The sequence below is a fragment of the Cydia pomonella genome, chromosome 18 (assembly GCF_033807575.1).
Source record: "Cydia pomonella isolate Wapato2018A chromosome 18, ilCydPomo1, whole genome shotgun sequence".
Taxonomy (NCBI): Eukaryota; Metazoa; Arthropoda; class Insecta; order Lepidoptera; family Tortricidae; genus Cydia; species Cydia pomonella.
In genome coordinates, this window is record NC_084720.1 from 5088233 (window position 1) to 5110683 (window position 22451).

At 36.3% G+C, this 22451-nt stretch overlaps 2 protein-coding genes across 2 annotated transcripts in view; one reads left to right on the forward strand and one right to left on the reverse strand.

Moving 5' to 3' along the window:
- The window catches only part of LOC133527836 (transient receptor potential cation channel trpm), a 399070-nt gene that overhangs the window by 173859 nt on the left and 202760 nt on the right, over positions 1-22451 (forward strand). The window lies entirely within an intron of this gene.
- On the reverse strand, positions 1189-6366 carry LOC133527844 (uncharacterized). Its single transcript, XM_061865035.1, has 3 exons — positions 5421-6366; positions 4929-5159; positions 1189-3704 (listed from the first exon to the last, which is right to left on the reverse strand). Exons 1-3 carry the CDS (start codon positions 6180-6182, stop codon positions 3528-3530), a joined length of 1170 nt encoding a protein of 389 aa, XP_061721019.1. The 5' UTR covers positions 6183-6366; the 3' UTR covers positions 1189-3527.

The window sequence follows — 22451 nt, forward strand, 5'->3', positions numbered from 1 at the left end:
TACCAATATACCAGCGCCATTGAATCTGAAAGGAAAGCGATCCACAAAAGAAACGGAATTCGTTCGCAGAACTGACAAAACAAACAATTTTCGCATTTTCGTATTACGGTTTTGCATTTCATTGAAAATTAGACTTTATTGCATTCGAGTTGGGTTGCAATTTGTTGGTGAACGGATATTAGAAAAGTTTGCTGGAAAGTAGTTTGGTACTGCGTTAGAGTCTCGGTGGGGTTAAGCTGCATTTTTCTCAGGGAAGTGGAAATATCCTGGACTTATTTCTCAAAAAGACGCTTCAAATGAGTTATTGCAGTAGCTTAAGGTACATTTTCATTGGTCGACATACCTACAGCTGTTCTAATAATATTATGAAAGCGAAGGACACGAATTTGTTAGACTTATTTTTATTAATTAAGTCCAATTTTTATTTTACAAGAAAACACTTCAATTAGTTCAATTATGTCATATTACAAATACCAAAGCCACCTGCAGCCCAAGCGTGTCAACCAATTAAACCACTACATATAACACATTTAATCATATTGTATTCAAAAGAGTTTACTAATATATCATCAATAAAATGTATAATAGAGCATTCCACGGGCTGTCCCATACGGACGCATTTTGTTCCCTGTGTTACTTCTTTTTTTTTTGCTTTTAAAGCAGGCGATTATTTTTCTGTGCATATTTTTGTCCCACAGAAAACGAAACTTGTACCTGCAAATCTTCAGAAAATTCGCGTTTGTACGGGTACAACGGTAGATAATTTCATGGAATGCTCCAAGATGTGTATTGTTATTGTAAATAAACTCCTTAATAAAAATAAATTAAAAAATATCGCACATTAGCACTTCTCAAACCATTTACCAAAAAAATTAATTAGGTCAGAAATCGAAATACAACTATTTAAAAGGATTATATCGCGTATAATTAACTTTGAAAGTGGCGCGAGCGATGGGGCGTTCATAGTAATCAGCGAAAGACAGTGTTAACGGCAAGTTGTTTATTTTTTAAACTTGGTAACATTGCACAAAGAAAGCTAACACAGTTCGTGTAACGGTGTAGACCCACAAGAGTATGCATGAGCATCACCCTCAGCACGAACTAAACCGCCGGCTACCACACTTACCCCCTTATTCATAAACGTGTGCTAAAGTTACGATGCCGCTAATAATCGTTTGTCCCTTTCCGATGTATTGGTATGATGGAAAGAGACAAACGATTATTAGCGGCATCGTAACTTTAGCACACGTTTATGAATAAGGGGGTTAGTAATTAGTCTCCGAGCATCTCTAGTAAGGAAGTACACAGAGTAGCAGAATAATTTGCATAGTTTAACCGTGTCACCTCTCCTATCAAATCTATCTGATAAACAAAAAGCGGCCAAGTGCGAGTCCGACTCGCGCATGAAGGGTTCCGTACCATTTAAGACGTATTAAAAAAAATCTACTTACTAGATCTTGTTCAACATTTTACCACTTTGGACACACATTTTACCACTTTGGAAGTGTCTCTCGCGCAAACTATTCAGTTTAGAAAAAAATTATATTAGGAACCTAAATATCATTTTTGAAGACCTATCCATAGATACCCCACACGTATAGGTTTGATGAAAAAAAATTATTTTTAATTTTATGACGTATTAAAAAAAACTACTCACTAGATTTCGTTCAAACCAATTTTCGGTGGAAGTTTGCATGGTAATGTATATCATATATTTTTTTTATATTTTTCATTCTGTTATTTTAGAAGTTACAGGGGGGGGGGACACTTTTTTTTTCACTTTGGAAGTGTCTCTCGCGCAAACTATTCAGTTTAAAAAAAATGAGATTAGAAATCTAAATATCATTTTTGAAGACATATCCGTAGATACCCCACACGTATGGGTTTGATGAAAAAAAATTTTTTTTTTTAATTTTATGACATATTTAAAAAAAACTACTTACTAGATCTCGTTCAAACCAATTTTCGGTGGAAGTTTGCATGGTAATGTATATCATATATTTTTTTTAGATTTTTCATTCTGTTATTTTAGAAGTTACGGGGAGGGGGGGACACACTTTTTTCCACTTTGGAAGTGTCTCTCGCGCAAACTATTCAGTTTAAAAAAAAATGATATTAGAAACCTCAATATCATTTTTAAAGACCTATCCATAGATATCCCACACGTATGGGTTTGATGAAAAAAGATTTTTTGAGTTTCAGTTGTAAGTACGGGGAACCCCCAAAATTTATTGTTTTTTTTCTTTTTTTGTGTAAACATATTAATGCGGTTCATAGAATACATCTACTTACCAAGTTTGAACAGTATAGCTCTTATAGTTTCGGAAAAAAGTGGCTGTGACATAATCGGACAGACAGACGGACATGACGAATCTATAAGGGTTCCGTTTTTTGCCATTTGGCTACGGAACCCTAAAAATCAAAGACAAACGCTTGCGCGTTCTATCTCGACGCCACCGCCATCTGGCGACTAGTTTGCATACTAATATCCAATACATGCCATGAAACTGTGAAAGACTAACGCTTGCGCGATCTAACTCGACGCTAATGCCATCTAGCGAGCAATCGGGTAAATTTTCCGTATTCGAAGTGGTGTTATGATACAACTTAAAATAGGAGGACTGAGGCAAAATAACATTGACCTCTGACAATGATAATACATTTGCACGTGTAGTATGTGGGTATATATATACAACTATAAGTGGTCTACATTGTAGTTTTGACAGAGATAAATATACCTTTCCTCAGTCTCCCGTAGTGAAAAACCGCTGTGAAGGGTTCGAAACGTCAAGATGTGTTTTAATTTAATACGCGATATAATCTGTAAAAATAGTGTTATTTCACTCACTCCCCCCCAGGTAAACCGAACACAATGTCTTGTCTTGGCGAATCAAACATCGCATACTTAATTTGTATTTTTTTTTTCAACTAATCGCTGTGACAAGAATTGTCTGGGAAATGGAATAAGGTGAAAATAATTTACTTACTGTTTAAAAGATTTACTTCTGTACTTTGATGTTAATATCATAAATAAGATTAGATTATTTAATATTACAATACAAATTTACCTGAGCCAAAATATAACAACACACATCATGATCTACATAGACTACAAACTATCTACATGCAAACATTCTAAAATAAAAACCATTTAAGTAATATGTTTTCTCCCAAAAAGATTATTAGGGTACAATTCACAACTTCGAAATAAATGTCAATTTTTTGTGTAATATAACGAGATCACTTATTAAATTCATATAAAAATAGTAACAAAAAAACATTTATAATATGAATAATTGCAATAAAACTAATGATGAAATAATACGAGTTTTGAGGGAAAAACAAAAAGAATATATTAAAAACTTTAAAACAAGATTAACATGGAACGTTGCTAGCCGCGTATATATGGCAAGAAGATGTACCTAAAAGTCGAGATTTACTCTCACGCGCTGCGTCGCGTTGCATGTGGTAAAACTGCAGGCGCTTATGTTTGTGGCCTATTTCCAACAACTAAAAAGTGAAAGTCCTCACAAAACTCCCCAGCGTACAAAGTCCGCCACAATCCCGCTAAACCGTTCTTGAGCCACCTGGTTGAGCTTGACTCGCATCTTGGACAAGTCCCCACCGAACTTGGGAGCGTCTTCTGGCTCTGCCGTCACTATCCCGACCAGTAATAGACTGAATAACAACCCTAAGGGCTTCATCTGAAAAAAAAAAAAAGTTTAAAATCCCTCGATGTATAATTTCCCTTCGAAATTTCAGAAGAATACTTGGTGTGATAAGTTTAGTTGTCTCAGATTTATTTTCTGTGCCGTCCAACTGCATTTATTTCGTATATTACTTACATTTTCTCAACGGTTGTCAATGATTAATGAATATTTCACTGAGCATTTTTCACATCCATTGTGACAGAAAAAAAAAATCAAAATCTTCAGAAAATTTGAGCCAGTAGGTGTAGATAAAAACCTAAGTGAACTGTACATGTACTTGTCCGCTCACTACTACACTGTACTTACATAAAGTATTTGACAACTTAATATACATTTGTAGGTTTCCAGCACAGACGCACATGAAGCATAAGGACCCTTCTCTGTTGGAAAGTCACATTTGGTCGAGAACAAATTTAACTTGTAGAGGCTGTAGAAAAGTCTTAATATCGCGAAGTAGCCGATAGAACAGCGACATCTAAATGTGATACTGGGCAACTATAAAACTAAACATTACCTTCTGTATTTAACAATTCTTAAACAAATGAATAATGAATAAAAGAGTAATCAAAAGCGGCCAAGTGCGAGTCGGACTCGCCCATGAAGGGTTCCGTACCATTTATGACGTATTAAAAAAACTACTTACTAGATCTCGTTCAAACCAATTTTCGGTGGAAGTTTGCATGGTAATGTATATCATATATTTTTTTTAGATTTTTCATTCTGTTATTTTAGAAGTTACAGGGGGGGGGACACATTTTTTCACTTTGGAAGTGTCTCGCGCAAACTATTCAGTTTAGAAAAAAATGATATTAGAAACCTCAATATCAGTTTTAAAGACCTATCCACAGATACCCCACACGTATGGGTTTGATGAAAAAATATTTTTTGAGTTTCAGTTCTAAGTATGGGGAACCCCCAAAATTTATTGTTTTTTTTTCTATTTTTGTGTAAAAATCTTAATGCGGTTCATAGAATACATCTACTTACCAAGTTTGAACACTATAGCTCGTATAGTTTCGGAAAAAAGTGGTTGTGACATAATCGGACAGACAGACATGACGAATCTATAAGGGTTCCGTTTTTTGCCATTTGGCTACGGAACCCTAAAAATTATACGTTATATTTCAAATGTATAATGTTTATCCGACTTCACTATTAATACAATAATGGGTTTACTCACGTTTTTTGCCTAAATATAGGTGTAAAATATGGTCTTACCTCAATCAGATTCATATCGAAGTTCTTTCTAGGATACACTTTATCTATATCAATATTCAACTTCTCCAATGCCAGGGTCAGCTGTGTGAAGTAATGGTCCAAGATACGCTGGTAGTGATGTCGCCTGAATTCCTCGTCAGAACCAGAGAAGATGAAGTACATCAAATCAGTCACTGGATTCCCCAGCTTTAGAGTTTGGTAGTCCAGCAGGATTACTTCTAATTTATCGTCCTGAAAATAGAATAAATGTTGAGTTTTTACCAATATTCTACTAAAGTAATCATTATATAATATATTGTTATTATATTAAATTCTATGTTAGTCGTGATTCAATGGACCTAATGTGTAGATACACTGTGCAGTGTACAGTGCATGGATTTTTTAGGGAATGTACTTAAATTTACTGTTATACCTCTTCAGATATTGAAGATATGCATAACTTCATATTTTTCAAGTTTAAATTAATATGCTAAACAAATAAAAGTAACTTACATTACGTCTGTGCATTAAATTACTTGTTTTGAAATCTCCATGAATTAAAAAACTTTTATCTGACATCATCTGTTGCATTAAAGCCGTCATGTTCACTGAACGGAAAAAATTGAGCAATCTCATCTTATGGTCATCATTTAAAACTTTGCATACATCCCGGACTGTTTGTTGCATATACTGAGCAATCTTTTCTTGGTCTTTGGAAAAATCATTATATCTAAACTTATTGATTATTTGCTCGAATTCTTTCGGCTGTTGTTCACGTAGGGCTAGACTTACAGCGTGAAACTTAGCCAGTTGTGAAACGGCTGCAGAGGCATACTCCCAATCAAAAGTTTTCCTTCTATCAAAGCTTGTAAAGCCATTACCTTCCAGGTTTTCGAGCACCAATATTTCTTCATAAAGAATCGACTTCAGTCCGTAAAATTTTGGCACAACCAACCTGTCTTCAATCGGAACATCTTGTTCATTATAAATCCTGTCGAAATGAACTGCCAGATCAGTGTAGAATACTTCTTCAGTAGTGTATATTCTTACCAGAAAATCGTTCTTGGCTCTAGTATCTTCACTCAGGCTAGCTGCTTTTGCAAAAATATGTAAATCTGCTTTGATTGGGTCTTGAATGGTAGCTACGTACAAATCTGATGTAAAATTAGCTCCTCCTGAATTAATAGGTTTAATATAAATTTTACTAGGGTCGTAACTTTCTTTCTCAGCGACATCTTGAAGAAATGTCCGTAGTTGTTGTTCAATATCAGTCATTTCTTTGTCAGAGTTGCGACTACCACTTGTACAACTAAATTAATATTTTTATGAGCCACTTCGAGGTATATATATAATTGTTGTGTATTACTTACAAGAAATTAATGGCAAAAAGATAAATCTAATCAAAGAGGTGTCTGCCCTTTTTAGCTATTGTTGTATTGTTACTTGCTACACCTATCATTATTTTATTAAATCTATATGCGATTAAAATCTACATCTGTATGGTGTCTTCCTCTATCATTAATCAATCGTTGTATAGGTACGCAATTGTCTTTTTTAACAGTTAGAGCGAATCGTTATCAAATAAAATAAAAAAACTACTCAGTACGTCTAGACATTAAGATGCAGAGATTATTCATGTTGTTGATAATTTTCATTACCTATACTTACTGCTTGGCCGACGAGAGGATCTAACTATAAATCGTAAATTATTAAAGACGTTTATCATAATCTTGATATGAAGATTTTTATTTAGGTACTTTAGCTCCGATATAAGTTTTGTTTCAATTATGTCTTAGGGCGTCCACGAGCTGGCGCTCGCTGCACGCAGCGGGCGAAGGCCCGCGGGTGCCATAGTAGGTAATATCCGTCGCACGCGTTCGCGCAAGTTTGCGTTGCTCATACAATTTTTCGTTCACCCGCTCACCCGCTACGTATAACCGCGCCAGCTAGCGGACGCCCTTACTTTCTGTTTTGTGACTAAACACGTGTGTAACATTAATCGCCAATTTTTTGACGACCGGGAACCGTTAACAATCTCACAATGTTTATGGTAAATATGTTTTTGTAGTTGTTTCTATACCGGTACCCTAGTGATACAGAGCGCCTTCACGATCCCCTCTAGTATATTTTTAACCTTATAACTGCTTAGAATTTTTCATCAAACGTGAAATTTTGTCTTATTTATCAGACTGCGGTGAAATGAGCAGGATATAATAAGTTATTATTTATATATACGTATCAAACTACGGCGGTTAAAAGGTTAAATAATCCGTTGTAATATATTACAGTTTTATAGCAGCATATATGTAATGTTTGTTCCTTTCATTAAAATCAGGCTTTTCAATTTCTCTGGTGTTTCCATAGATCAGACGTTGGTAATAAGCTTTAATACATTAGTCGGCATCGTGAATATTATTAAGTTTATACACGTATTCCGCTGAATTTAATGGTTACACGTGTTTTCATTAATTTATTTATTTTCTAACAAACCATAAGCTGTATTCTGATTTAAAAATCTCAGCTTGATTTCTTATTCACTTAGATATGATCTTGAAAGTCATGGCATGATTCGCTGTGAATATGTTGCACATCAATAAGGACAACTGATAACAATATTCATCTCAAATATTATTTCTATAAACCATTTAGGAAGCAAACACGTGTATTTTTTGGTCTTAAGTGGTGCCTTTAGAATACCTACGAATATAATGCAAAGCGTGCTCTCTCACGAAAACGTGACGCGGCATGATAATCTGCTTTCTTCCTAGCGCTGCGAACCGAAGTGTGATATCGGTTTTAGGTAATTTTAAGATCCTGGAAAATTGGAATGAAATTAATTTTGTATTAAGTAATGTAATTATGTTTAGAAATACGTCGTACGATGTACATCTTCATCCATCTCTCGGCCGAGACACGAACTCACGACTTTGGATCGAGACGGTGAGTTTATCCACTTTTCCTTTATTTTTAATTATTGGAATTTGGAACGAAAGTTAAGCAAAGTAGGAAAGCATTTGGTTCTTAAATCTTACGGTTTAGAATAGTTTTTTACGCAATGCACAGCGTTTGAGGGAAAACTGACAGCACGCCGCCCAGCCGGTCGACCTAGGTATCGATGGGCGGATGTGGTGGACACGGATCTACGCGAGCTCTGGAGGTTGAAGACTGGCGAGAAACTGCACAGGACCGGGATCAGTGGCGAGCAGTAGTGTTGGAGGCCAAGACACACTGTGGGTCGCTGCGCCAGAGGAGTAAGTAAGTAAGTAGTTTTACGCAATTGTAATTGTTTAAGAATAAATAATTTTAAACATACATAACATTTTTAAACTATCAAACATAAGTTGAAGTACACTGTGGTTATAGTATTTGGGTTAAAATCATTTTCGTTGTCTTGTTTCTGACCACTCTGTCACATTACATTTGTGTGTTCTATAAAATAAATTTAAGAACTCGAATGCTATTGCATGTCTTTCTAGATGTAGATAATAAGAGAACAATAAAATAAAAAATCATATCATACAAAAAGCTATATTATACAAATGTAATGTGACAGAGTGGTCAGAAACAAGACAACGAAAATAATTTTGACCCATTTATCTATTTTTAAGTTTTAGTTAAGTGCTTTGTAATTGGATACGCACTCGCTATACTTACTGAATTTATGTTTTAATAGTTAAAGTGTATAATTTCTTTCAGAAAATAAAGTACAAAAAACTTAAGATAAAGATAGTTTATTATTCAAGTATATAACAATACGCTTATGAAGGTCAAATAAAGCTACACCGGCTCTAACCCTACACTACACCTCTGACCCGAGAAGATTTAAATTCCTCCTCTATTGGAGGAGGGTATTCCAATATGGACCGGCAAGAAACTCGGCGGGACACATCTTTTAAAAACATTACATCTTATAATTAACATTGGATTCTTGGATTCTCGTTAAGTTTTGTACAGTCAGTGGTGGAAGTGCATGGCTACTTTATGAATGAACTCCATTCCTTATGTGTCCATGCAGTTTTGCAGCTTGCTGTACACATTAACCTTGGCTTGTGCTTTGTGCTGTTTATTATATTTGATCTTTGTTATATTTAATTTTTTCTAAGTGAGAACCTGTAATTGGCTCTGTATTACTATTGTATGGTATAGAAATGTTTAAAGCTGTTGGTTTTCCATGTATGTAATTAAAAAATTAAATTAGCTCTTTCAGAAAACATATCGAATTCTTACAAAAGGAAGAGAAAATAAAATTAATAAAGAAATGAGAATATACATTATATAAATCTGACTGATTGCTATGAAATACCTACATAAAATATTTGATGTGCTTTCTTACCTGACTCTACACATAATACAATGATTTTAATTGCTACTTGTTTTACAGTTTCTGGTTTGGACCATGCATGTTTGTCTGTCAAGTAGTCCTCGACTCTAAAAAGCCTTCAACATCGATGACTTTTTAAAGTAATTATTAAGAGCTGGCAAGGGTAATCTTAAAGTATCGTCAGGTAAAGTCAAAGAAAGATCTAAGTCGCGGTGGATTTTACGGCATTTTCAATTGGAACTATTTAAACAAAACAAAATCCACTCTGTTTCTTACACTATAGTTTCAAATTTCTCTGACATATTTTGGATTTTTTCCTTGTATGGCTGGGTCTTAGGAGGATATGGAGATGATACCTGTCACTGCTTATCGAGTTTGAAAAATAATATAGTAGAACGTGCTATTCTAACAAACTTTGCCACTCTTAATTGTCTCTTGGCTGACGAGGGGGAATAATAGCAAGAAATTGTTGATCCACGCATTCATCAAATACATTAATACGGCAACTCAGTACTTATACCTAGCTTTTTACGGATTTGAGATTTGGAACAGACCTTCGATAGGCATGTTTGTCATAGTTTAATTTCTTATGCGTATATTTTGTGCAATATTTATCTAAATCTAGGTTCTAAAATAATATCGCGGCGCACTCGTTTGCGCCGTAGCGCACAAAACGGTAATATTCTTACTCTTCTATAAAAGCGCGACAGAGAGATACCTATTAGCCTTACGTTAGCGCAAACTATTGCCTAGCCTAGGCCCCCAGGAGCCCGATTCAAATTTAACAAGGTTTTGATGTTACCATGATACGACCTTGATGATCGCACGCGGTGATCAGTGCATGCGAAAGAAATGAAAGTCGTGTGTTAAATGCGCGCCATTAACCTAGACGTCCTATACTATCAATCATCAAGGTCTTCTTACTATCGAAACCAGCAGCGGTATCATGGTCACTTACACGTACATACTTGTTAGAACGTGACAGGTATAGTGACAAGTGATAAAGAGCCGACCATATTAGCCCTACTGTTCAAAACTATAATAAAATTGTTTAATTATATAGAATCGACCTCCTAGGCAGGCTTAAATACAGCAATGCATTTGCACGCCTTTTGATTTAGATAATATGGTCACTTAAGCAAAACGATTTTTTTTCAATCGTGTAACAGAAAATGAAAACGTAAAGATTGAAGAACTTGATATTCGGCAGCAACCTAGAATTTAGCTAAATTGAAAGAAATTAATAATTAAATTATAAAAGATACACACGCACACAATTGGATACACCAATCGAGGTTCGGAAACCGGTTAAATTTCCAAACCGTTATCATGTACTTGGCGCAAAACTTTTTAGAACAGCTCTTGTCAATTTAACCGGTTCAGAACCATTATCATGTACTTGGCGCAAAACTTTTTAGAACAGTTCTTGTCAATTTAACCGGTTCAGAACCATAAAAATCGGTTTCTTCCTATTGGTTACGTGTAGCACACCACCAGGCCGGCCGGCCGTTTCGTCGCTTGTCGAATAAAACGTTTAATATATTTTTAGGTTAGAATGAAGTTCTTAAAACGTTCGCGTTCTTATAAAAGTTCGGAAGAAAACCGAAATATACCGGTTCCGAGCCTTGGCACCAGTATTGATAACCGCCGCTAAAAAACCTGCTTTTAAATTGGTTTGGTCCAAAGGGTTAAAAAACTACAAGTATAATAATAGAGTGATTTATTAAAAGCAAAATTTACAACCTTTTAGAGTCGGCAACACGCCTACATGCACCTAATGAGAGAGATGTAACATGAATATGAAGCCGAGGAAAATGACGTTAGTTCTCAACGTCTAGTCTGGCGAGTGTTAAGGTTACATTCCAAATCTAACTTCATTGCCACTCCGCATTGCAGCGTGCTGTATTGTCGTGGGAAATAACAAAGTCAGTATCAAATTTATTAATGCGATTAGTGATACTTAGTAAAGATAATTCAGAACGTGACTGCAGCAGCAGCGTTGCTCGTGCAGGGTTGCAGCAGCGAAAAATAGGCTGTGTTTTTTTTTGATAAATTTCAACGGTAGTTGCTGTATTCCTGTCATCATTAAAATGTTAAAGTCGTCACTCACTTCACCAACGACATTGAATAGAATAGAAGCTTTGTTGCGAACGCAACTTTTTATTTGTATGAAATCAATATATTCCCAATGCAATAGCTAAACGCAGCCGTCGGGCTCGGCTAGTATTCGGAGGCTTTTCAAAAGCACCAATAAGAGCATTGCACTTATTTTGTAGCGCGGCCAATTAAAGCCACCAAAATTTAAACCATCTTTTGTACTGGTCAAATATTGTCAATCACTCTTCCATCATCCTCCTTACTATCAGCAAACACTTTCTGCATTTAACCGTTTTGGCAAGAACCCTTGTAAACGCGAACGAAGTTTTATTTGAGTCATCGAGATCCTGACCTGCACGCTGGCTAAAGCTTTATTCAAAAACGCTTAATTTAATCTTAATGAATAACAATGACATAGTATAAGTAAAGCGTCACTGAAATGGTCTCCACTTAGCTTCATGTCAAGGAACCTTTGAGGACCCCGACGCTGGTCTTCCGTGGAAACCCTTGATTGTCAGTGACGTCTCCTGTTTTCCACTGCTGCAAAGTTGCTACAGCAATGTTGCTGCCACAAACGTAATGTACCTTAACGGTTTCCAGCATTGTCAGCATTTCCAATTAAGACAGCAAGGCAATCGGCATCTTTATTAAATTTAAAAAGTAATTTAACATTAACTTGGCATTGCTATGCCAATGATGCAAACACGCTGCAACAGCACGGCAGTGTCGTTAAGTTCAGAAGGTCCTTTAAGGTATTGTTCGGACTCAGAATGCACCAGAATAATTATTACTGTAATGTAATCAACCCCTTACATTACAATAATAATTGCATGCCATATATTCAATTAAATTAAACTAAAATTAAACCTACGATTAAAAAAAATAACTTATTAAATAAGTGCAGCATATGTGGTGCATTACTGCCGCAAATGCCAATATCGATGGTGCTGCTCAGACTTTGGACATTTGCGGCAGTAATGCAGTCGGCAGTGATGTCTCGCTGCAATACTTCAGCAGTAACGCTGGCGCAGTCTGAACCCGAACGTCACCTTTAGCTGCAGTAGCGCCGTATATTTTAATTGCTCTCGGAACAAAGGCACCTGCAGCTGTAATGAAACTCGCTGCTCCTGAGGTGTCATTAAGGTGTCTTAGGTTCAGAGAGCGGGTTTTTGAAAATTCTTCCCTTTTTTCGAGCACCGTATTACACCGGTTACAAAAAATGTAATAAGCAATCTTTATGTTGGCGCAGTTTCTTGAGAAATGTAATGTAGTCGAAAACGATTTGGATTCTAACAATGTTTAATCTACGGAGCGATTAAATTACATGATTTTTTAAAATATAATTGTTCGGCGTCGTAACAAATTATATTGTTGTCGACTACATCATTTCCCAAGAACGCCAATAGATTCGAGCCGGATCGGAGAATGATGGCTGCCGCCGGCCGGCACCGTGTAGATGGAGCGAGCATGTGTGCGCGCCCGCACACATGGATGGAGCGTTAACACTTTAGTATTTTCTCTAGTAACTTCATCGATAAGAAACCTGATTTTTTCAGTTTCGCTCAATAGAAAATAAAACCCCAACCTAGTTCTAAAGCGCACTCTTAGACCACAATTTATGCACAAATGCTAAAAATATGAAAATTGCTTCTAAAAATGCACTGCAAAATGCTTTTTTTTAACTTATAATAAATTAAAATTTAAAAACATGATACCTGCGGTCCCGAGCACGCACATCCATCTAGCTCAAGATTATGCTCAGATAGAGCGAGAGAAAAACTTACGGGTCTGTCATCTCACATCCGCCTCAGTCAAAAGGCAGCCTTATGAAGCTAAAGTTTGCCCTCTGCTTTCCATTTTCAGTGCGCCCATTGTTTCTTCTGTAATTAGCCGCGTCCCGCTTAAATTTTAATGAACTAATCTTGCCAACGGACTGCTGCTGAAGCAAAAATTTGCATATATGATTGATGATGCTTTGTTTGAGCCGCGGTGAACCGAAATATCTAATTTAAGTCTTGTTTATGGAAGTTAAGAATACGTTTAGGAATTTACTTTATACTTATTTGTCGCTATATGGTTTTCTGACTTTTTATACATTTACAAACATACGTTGTCGGAAAATAACGGTGTTCTGCTTCTTCGCCGACGTTTTATTGACCGAATTTGACTTGCCAACCAACTTTTCGCAGATGATTTACCTCGGCAACCAAAATTCGTCAGTGCTTCCAAGTATTAGGTGTATTTTTAAGTTGTTGTCCGAACATACAGTTGCTAACTGTTAGGTATTATGTTGAGTTGCTACTTGATCATCCGGCGAAATAAAATTATGCAGTAAATTGGTTTGGAAATGACATTCGGCAAAATAATTTTCGGCAATGATTTTGAGAACCGAAAATAACTGCTGTCGGATTTTTTGCATTAGTAAAATGTTTTTATTAAACTTAAATATAAGTGCCTGTAATTTTCACGTCTGAATTCTATAAAATATAAATTCAACTAAAATACTTAGATTGCTTTTTTTTCATTGATAATCGACTAATTTTACAACAATACCCATAAATCCCAAATATGCTTTCTAGACCACTTGCAACTGCTCTGGTTTCGTGGGTGTCCATGGGCGACGGTAATTGCTTACCATCAGGTGAATCATCTGCTTATTTGCCTGCAACTTAAAAAAATGCCAGAAACTTTTGCGATAGAACTTTATACTACGAACGAACGTCGAGCGTCGGCTACATAGAATTGGGCAAATAAGTATATTTACCTCCTCATTATTTCCATTTGCGCATCCCTCATTTCACCCTTTAATTCTGATATAAAAAGTACATTGTGTCCATTTCCGTGAGTAGTAAGCATTCAAACATTAGCAAAATACAATTCTATTTTACCTTATTTTATAATGAGCAAGCGAAAGAAGTGTTTTTACTTAAGCTGCTATTGATTCAGATAGCATTTTTATTATCAAACGGTTATGAATATGATCAGTCAGTAAGGTAGGTTAAGGTATAGACAAACATTCACTGGCAAACAGAAGAATGTACAGTCGCCATCAGATATATCGGAGCGGTCGAAGTGCTCAAAACTATCTGAACACACACTCTAAAGCCATGACAATAGAGGCGTGTTTTGATAATTTTGAGCGCCTTGGCCGCTCCGATATGTCTGATGGCGACTGTCCTAGCGTTCGTTGAACAATTCGCCGAATCTGATTAAAAACTCCGAATGCTCGATGTTCTGCTCGAGTTAATACTTAAGTCTATCAGCACATAGGTCCTGCAGCTGGACTCAGCTGCTATCACTTAAAGTAACTACCGAACAACGTCATGCTCTATGATATCTTTGATATTGACAAATTATCCTAGATCCAGCGTATGTCGCCTTAGTCTGATATATAAGACAAAGTGTGGTGTAACTTCGTACCGGCGGCGACACTAGCACGCTCGATGAAAATCTCTAAGCAGTTAAAACATGGTAACAAGATTTCACTCTATGAATAGACATCAAGTTCTGCGTGGGACTAAACACGATGCAGTACGCGGTAACCTATTTAAGTGAGTCTCTAGGGGATTCTATGTAACTAGTTTTCATAATTGCATCTCTAATTGACGTGAACCCGGGGAAGCGAAGGAATGTGTCTCAGTCATGTTTTAAACAACTTAATATTTAAACTTAAGCAACATAAAAGTTGTAATTCGTTTACACCAATCATACAGATAAATAAACATGACGAAGCTATAAGGGTTCCGCTTTTGCTACTTTGGCTAAGGAACTCTAAATAAAAAGTAATGCGCAAATAACTAAACTATCCAGCGATGTATGCCTCCATACTCTTCAGTCTTCCTCCTCCTCAGCAGTGTTCTTTATTTTTCTACTAGACTTTGGTTTTAGTTATTTTTCACGATGTTTCTCATATGAACGTGAAATATTATAAGCCGTAACTGTAACTTAACAAATTTAACGGCTATCATCTTTGAGGTATTACAACACTGTTTATAGCTACATTGTACGGTCGCGTTCACAATAGTATTTTATACAATGGTGATATAATAGAGAGCTTTTCAGTCGAATAAAGATGGATACCCATTATACCGTATCATGCTATGACCGTAATATGAACGTATCAGGCACGGAATGTAACGCGACACGGACCGCTATGCCCACTACAACGTGTCCACATCATTTCATATCCGTGCATAACGAGTTTAGTGACCGTAGTGTCCGCGTATTATCCCCGTAGCATAAGCGATTTTAGTAACCGTAGTGTCCGCGTATCATCCCCGTAGCATAAGCGAGTTTAGTAACCGTAGTGTCTGCGTATCATCCCCGTAGCATAAGCGAGTTTAGTGACCGTAGTATCCGCGTATCATCCCCGTAGCATAAGCGAGTTTAGTGACCGTAGTGTCCGCGTATCATCCCCGTAGCATAAGCGTTCATACCCGGCGTTACAGTTCTATGTAGTTTCATCTGTGTTTTCGTGTGAGCCAGACTGTGTTTAGGCAATGAAGCTTGCTGAGTTTCCGAAGAAAGGTATGAGATTGAAAAGCTTGATTGTATCACTATTGTATACAATACTTTTTTCTACGAGTCATCTAAAATACTCATGAAACTTATTTCACTATAAAACCAAATAATGAAAATTAAAATTTAATGAAAATTGGTAAATATCTCAGTAGACAAAAATGTAGTACAAAAGACATAAATGCTCGTTGAATGAATATGCTCATGAAATAGTCGTTCATGTCTTCTATGGGAGCTCGGCGGCATGTGATTGGTTTTTTTTTAAATAGTTAACTATAGCGTATCGAAATGAATATTATAGTTAAGTTGGGAGCCCATACATGAAAAGTACGCAATTATAGTTTGGTATACAAAATTCAACCTTTACGGTTGACGCGTAGAAAAAAATATTTACAAGCCAATAAAAAAAAAAAAAAAAAACATTTATTTCAGACCTTGGTCCATACAGTGTTAGTACGACTTACTCTAAAAAATTATATTAAATTAAATTATGTCCCAAAAATATATTTACACAACCTTATTTCCAGTGTCTTAGAGGCATGTAAATATATTTTTTGGAACATTGGCTTTTAAAGATGTTTGCAAACTCGACTGTACTGTACGAGTAATAATAGTCGGCCATGTTGTCAGATTTATGGAACAGCAATAAAAATGAACAAAGCGTGGCGCATATTAATTGTTATATTGTTTGTTTCAGGTAAGCTGGTTTTGCGGTTTTCGGTGGCTGAGTTCGTATTTTTACTACAATTCTATGGTTATAAATACCTACACTGTAAGATTTTTAACATTGTGAGGATTCTACTTTGTACCTCATAATAGATCGTTACTGATGTACCTATTTAAGCAATAGGCAGGAAGCCTTTTTTCACATGTTTCTCCTTTACTTACAAATATGCATGCAATATTTGTGCTAAGCTAATACTTTTGCTGACTATACGTATAAGGCGGCACGGTAAGGTACAGTCAGCACCAATACTCGTAGTAGCGGATGAAACAACGCGTCAAAAGTATCTGCCATCCCGGATAACTTTTTCCAAATATAGATTAATCTCTAAATCTCATGTACAAAAGTATATCTTTTACAGTCTTAATGAATTCTGAAGTAACAAAATTTCATTAATTTATTGATAGTCAAATACAAATGCAATCCGCCACATGTTTCGTCAAAACACAAATGTAATCCACACAAGCATTGTCACAAACTTATTGTACAATAAGAGTCCATCAACGTGCTCACTAGCGCCACTATAAAATAATTGTGATTGTTTAAATTTAACGATAGATATTTAAATAAAAACCGACCAAGAGCATGTCGGGCAACGCTGAGTGTAGGGTTCCGTAGTTACTCTTCCGTCACAATAAGCTAAACTGGAGCTTAAAGTATAGTAAATTGTTAACCAAGGGATGAAACGGTACCTTTCACCCGAGTTAAACAAATAGGCAAATTTGCATAATCAGTACCTAATTAAAGTAAGTCTTTTTACTATGAAGGGAAAACTTTTTGCGATAACTCAAAAACAGCTAAACTGATCATGTCCGCTATAGTTTTCATTTAATGTCTTTCTTAAGCTCTACTTCCACGATTTTTTTTCATATTTTTTGGACCTGTGGTTCAAAAGTTAGAGGGGGGTGACACATTTTTTTTTCTTTCGGAGCGATTATCTCCGTATATATTCACTTTATCAAAAAATGTTCCTTGAAAACCCGTATTAGTTTTGAAAAACCTTTCCAACGATACCCCACACTCTAGGGTTGAAGCGAAAAAAAAATCACCCCCACTTTACGTGTAGGGGAGGTACCCTAAAAAAAAAAAAATTTTAGATTTTATTGTACGACTTTGTCGGCTTTATTGATTTATATATCCATGCCAAATTTCAGCTTTCTAGCACTAACGTCCACGGAGCAAAGCCTCGGACAGACAGACAGACAGACAGACGGACATGGCGAAACTATAAGGGTTCCTAGTTGACTACGGAACCCTAAAAAGGGGGCCGCTACGTACTGTATTTTGTATTAAAGTACCTTTTGAATTCATCAAACTAGTTTTTATGTTGCTGGATCGATCTCTGAACTCGAATCAAAAACGGCCGTTTTAACTTTGGACGCCTAGATTGACGAATCCAGCAACGTAAAATCTATTATGATGTATTCAAAAGGTACTTAAATGCAAAATACAGTAGGCACGTAGCGGCGTCCTTTTTTTAAATATCTATCGTTGAATTTAATTAAGAACAATTATTTAGCAGTGGTGCTAGTGAGCACGTTGATGGGCTCTTAACACTAAAACAACTTATAAACGCAACAAACTTCCTCGATAACATCTATAAACTAACGCCCATCCCCACTCTGCAACAAGCCCGGCCCAAAAGTTCCCATTATGCCAGCAGCATTCCCCCGCTGTATGGCGATGGAAACCTGTTAATTGTTATATGTACATATACTTTTGACGCGTTGTTTGATCCGCTACTTTTGATGCTGACTGAACTTATAAAGGCGCGCGCCCTGGATCCCCACGGTCCTAGGGTTTCAACCGCAAATTCCGCAATTAATATAAATAAATGATTTACCCTGATTGATACATTCTGTGATTCGAATTGCTGCTAAGTCGTTCTATAACAGAAAAGTAATTGAAGTATCGGATTTCCTTGACGGAAGTGAAAGCATTACCGGCGTATCGTGCTAACTTTTGGCGTGAAGCGAAAAATCTTGTTCGGGAATTGGATAATCGACAGAAAAGTTTGAGAGCGGAATGAAATAAATAAAATATATTAGCTGAGTTAGAACCGATACAAAGTTTGTACAAACTGACATTTAGGTATCGATACTTTTATACAGTGGGTATTTTTGATATAACCATAAACGTAAATGAGACGCAGATTTTAATGCTATGAAACGATTTTAAAAGACTTGTCTTATATATTCTTAACCACAAGGGCATAATTAATTTTTGACAATTTTTTGCGCGGAAATGTATTTCGAACATCGTGATTACCTGTGACATTTGTATCGTCGCGTCACTAAATGTGACGTTTTGAGTTAAAGCAAAGTAGCATTATAACTTAGCTCGCTGAATTATTATATCTCTTTTGAAGGTTTCGTTCGTATCGGCCGATACGACCTTAAAATCTTCGTAATAAATACCGCGGGCGACATTTCATTCCACAGCAAATTGCACCCCTTAAGGTCTACGGTGTCATGCAGAGTATTTAGTATTCGTATTGATTGCATAATTCGAAGAACCCAAACCAAACATGTTTTGTAGAGGGTTAAAAATATATGAATTAAATATACATACAGAGTAAAATCACCACGTTTTATTAGAACATAATAATAGTGGCTCTGAGAGCTGTAAATCTCGCGTTAAGCGAAAATGTAAAAGTGAAAAATACTTAGTTCGTTGAGTTGTTATCACGGTAAACTTACAATGGTATTAAACGCTGTAGACACTATTGACGCTTGTCTTTTATGCAAATTCCCCTTTTTCAAATCCTAAAACAGGATCGACAAAATAATAATAATCTGCAGGTCACAAAATTTCACTAAAACCGGTTAACGATTGCGACTTGTAGAGAAGGACATCCAGAGTATCCGGATATAAGTACGAAAGCAAAATGCCCGAGTTAAAGCGGAGACCTTCGCCAACGCTTCGGTCAAATAAACGCCCTTTGCTCTTGAAGAACAAGTTTCGTAAACTTACATAGTTCTTAATACTTTCCCCAAAAGAAACTTTGAACAAATGGGAAACTCGAGAGTTTTCTTTGACGTAATGGTGCTTGATGATTGATATATACTTCTGTAGTTGCAATACTTAGGTAGTTGCTAAGAAATATCTTGGAAGTATTTTAGTAGTATTTTTATGATGAATGTGTTCGCGCATGTCTTGGTGTGACCTGATGAAGAGTTCAGACACAGCAAAGTAATAAATTACATAAGAGTGAACGTCTTCACGTATAAAAGATACAATTTTAACGCTCTGTATTAAACTCTCTAAAATCTGCCCGAACTTTTTTTTTTTGAGACGTTAAAGTTACTGGCCACGAAGTGGTTACCGTATTTATATTTATATCAACTTGTCGAACTATTGAGCGAAGTTCTTACATTCAACTTGAAACACAGTGCTGGCTAGGGGCACGTCCTGGCGATTCGATATTTTTAAGCTGAACTATCAGAGGATAGTTTGATGGACAATAACATAAGAAAATGTGTTCTAATTTAAATGATATTTGGAAAACGTGTAGTTGAGGGCGTTCTATTTTAGTGGTTAAATTATGACCAGGCTCGGTCAAGGGGCTATGGAGCTAGAAGAGCCTAGAAGGCCAAAAAGCTATTTGTGAAGGATCTTGCTATTCTGGTCAACTCCTTTGCAAGAAAGTATGAGTGGCCATAGTGTTGATACATTGGTAGGGACCGTGAGTTCTCAGTTCGGGGCGAACTACTAGTGTATTTAAAAAACCAAAGTAGATGAGGTACTTGCCTAAGAAGGCAATTCCTTTTTTTTAATATGAACTTGCAGTTTTGTTTATGTTACTAACATGGGCATAACATTTAAAATCATAATACGCAATATTATACAAAGGAGAAAGTATATACATAGATAGATAGAATCCTCTTTATTGGCACACTTCAGTAAAAAGGTACAAGAAAATAAACAATTGCTTATACATGTAGAGGCAGACAACAAAGCAAGCAAAAAAAAAAGTAGGCAAGCTTAACAGGGAAGAATAGCTTTGCGATCCTTACGAAATAACGGTACTTTTTCTATGAGTTTTCTATTTCGGGAGAAAACGGTTTCCACTAAACCTTAACAACTCACTTTGATTTTGATATCGATCGCTTCAGCATAATATATTCATATGTTTCACTCAACAAAAATGTTTTTTGTTTTGCAAATTTTGAAAAAAGGAAAACCTATAAACCTAGTTTTTCATTGTGTCAATAACATACAAAAAAATTATGAAGAATGGAAAAGATTTAGTAGTCGAAAAATATTTTCTCTTTTCGTATGGCCGAGTAGGTACCTTGTTTATGTGATACGGGCCTTTTTAGGCGTAGGTACCTTATGTCTTGTCTGTTCTTCAAACAAATATGTCCCCAGGCACCGTTACACGCTTTGAAAACTAGTGTTTATTTGATATATTTTATTGTCACACTAGTGAATATTTAATTGCACGTATCCTCCTGGGAGCACTTTAGCCAGGCATTGACGTAAAAGCTAGAATTTCTCCGTTAACAGGCTATATAAAAGTCAAATAAGCGACAATCTAGTGAACAACCATGGATCAAAACGTTAATCTCTGTGAATGGCAGTAAATTTAGCCAATCTTCCGGGCACAAGGTTGTAAGGGTCTGTGCTAATTAGCAACCCGCCTCAGCCTGCTTCCAACATAAGTATATTCCAGAAATGTGTCGGGTATGTGACGCTATTTATTAAACATATTTAATAAAGTGATATTTATTAGATTGATAAACAACTAGGGAACAACATTTTCCATTCAACAAACCAATTCTCTAATACAAGACGAACGAAACCCTTATCCCGGCGTTGCTTTTTTAGATCACATCACGGTTGCCAAAAAATTTATTAGCATTCTTCAGGCCTCTAGTGTCTTTATCGATTTGAATCCTCTTTTCTTGATTCGCTAGATAGAAAAAAAACGTATAGGAGCGGCCATAGTGCACACCGCTCAAATCACTTGTGAGCCCGACGCCACGCTGCACGTCCCGCTGAACGCTCCGCTTCGAGCGCCCACTTAGGCCTTACACTAATTGTTTCAAGTGGTTTCCGTTTTCGTCGGCTCTGGAAATGCGAATGACGTCACGTATCTTTGACATTTACGGGTCATAAATTTTACCGACGTTACGGCCGCCATGGGATTCGGTTAGCTGGGGAAAGGGATTAATGAGATGATTTAATATTTTGAGGGAAATGATGCATTCTAATAACAAAACTTCAGTGAGACACAGATATTAAATATATGAAAACGGGGGGACTCCCTTTGGTCGCATAACAACTTTTATCATCATATTTTCAATTGTCATAACACTTTATGCATAAAATTGGAAATCATTCAAATGTTTAGTCAGAATTATTCCTGAGCATAATTCAGTTTTTGTCATAAATGAGTTTGTCATAATGTTTATAGTCATTAATTTAATTTGAGCCAGGGGTCCGCATGTTAACTAATACCAAGAATTAGCGTAGGCACTAGTTTTGACGAAAGTGAACTAGGCCTTATTGGGATTAGTCCGGTTTTGCTCACGATGTTTTCCTTTGCCGACAAGAGACTGGTAAATACCAAATGATATTTCGTTCCGAAAAACCATTGGTAAAAGGCGGGGTTTGAACCCGCGGCCACCGAATTGTAAGTCGCGCGCTCTTACCGCTGGGCCACCACTGCCGTAAGCGCTTTTTCGCTGCATTCGCTGTTTAACTGTTTAGTTTTATCCACTTTTTGCATTTGTATAACTGAGCTAAGCCATGAAATCGTGAAAGGATTTGGGATTCACATAAAGAAATTCAAATACTTAAAATATTCAACGGTTCAAGCTAATAATTCAAGCAAACTGCGAATTTATACACTCTTTCCTTGCAAACGACTCGCAAAAAC

Coding starts and splice junctions, on each gene's coding strand:
- LOC133527844 (XM_061865035.1), bottom strand. CDS start 6,182: ATGACTGATATTGAACAACAACTACGGACATTTCTTCAAGATGTCGCT. Junction 5,160..5,420: donor ATTTAATGCACAGACGTAAT/GTAAGTTACTTT, acceptor TTCTATTTTCAG/GACGATAAATTAGAAGTAAT. Junction 3,705..4,928: donor TCGATATGAATCTGATTGAG/GTAAGACCATAT, acceptor TTTTTTTTTCAG/ATGAAGCCCTTAGGGTTGTT.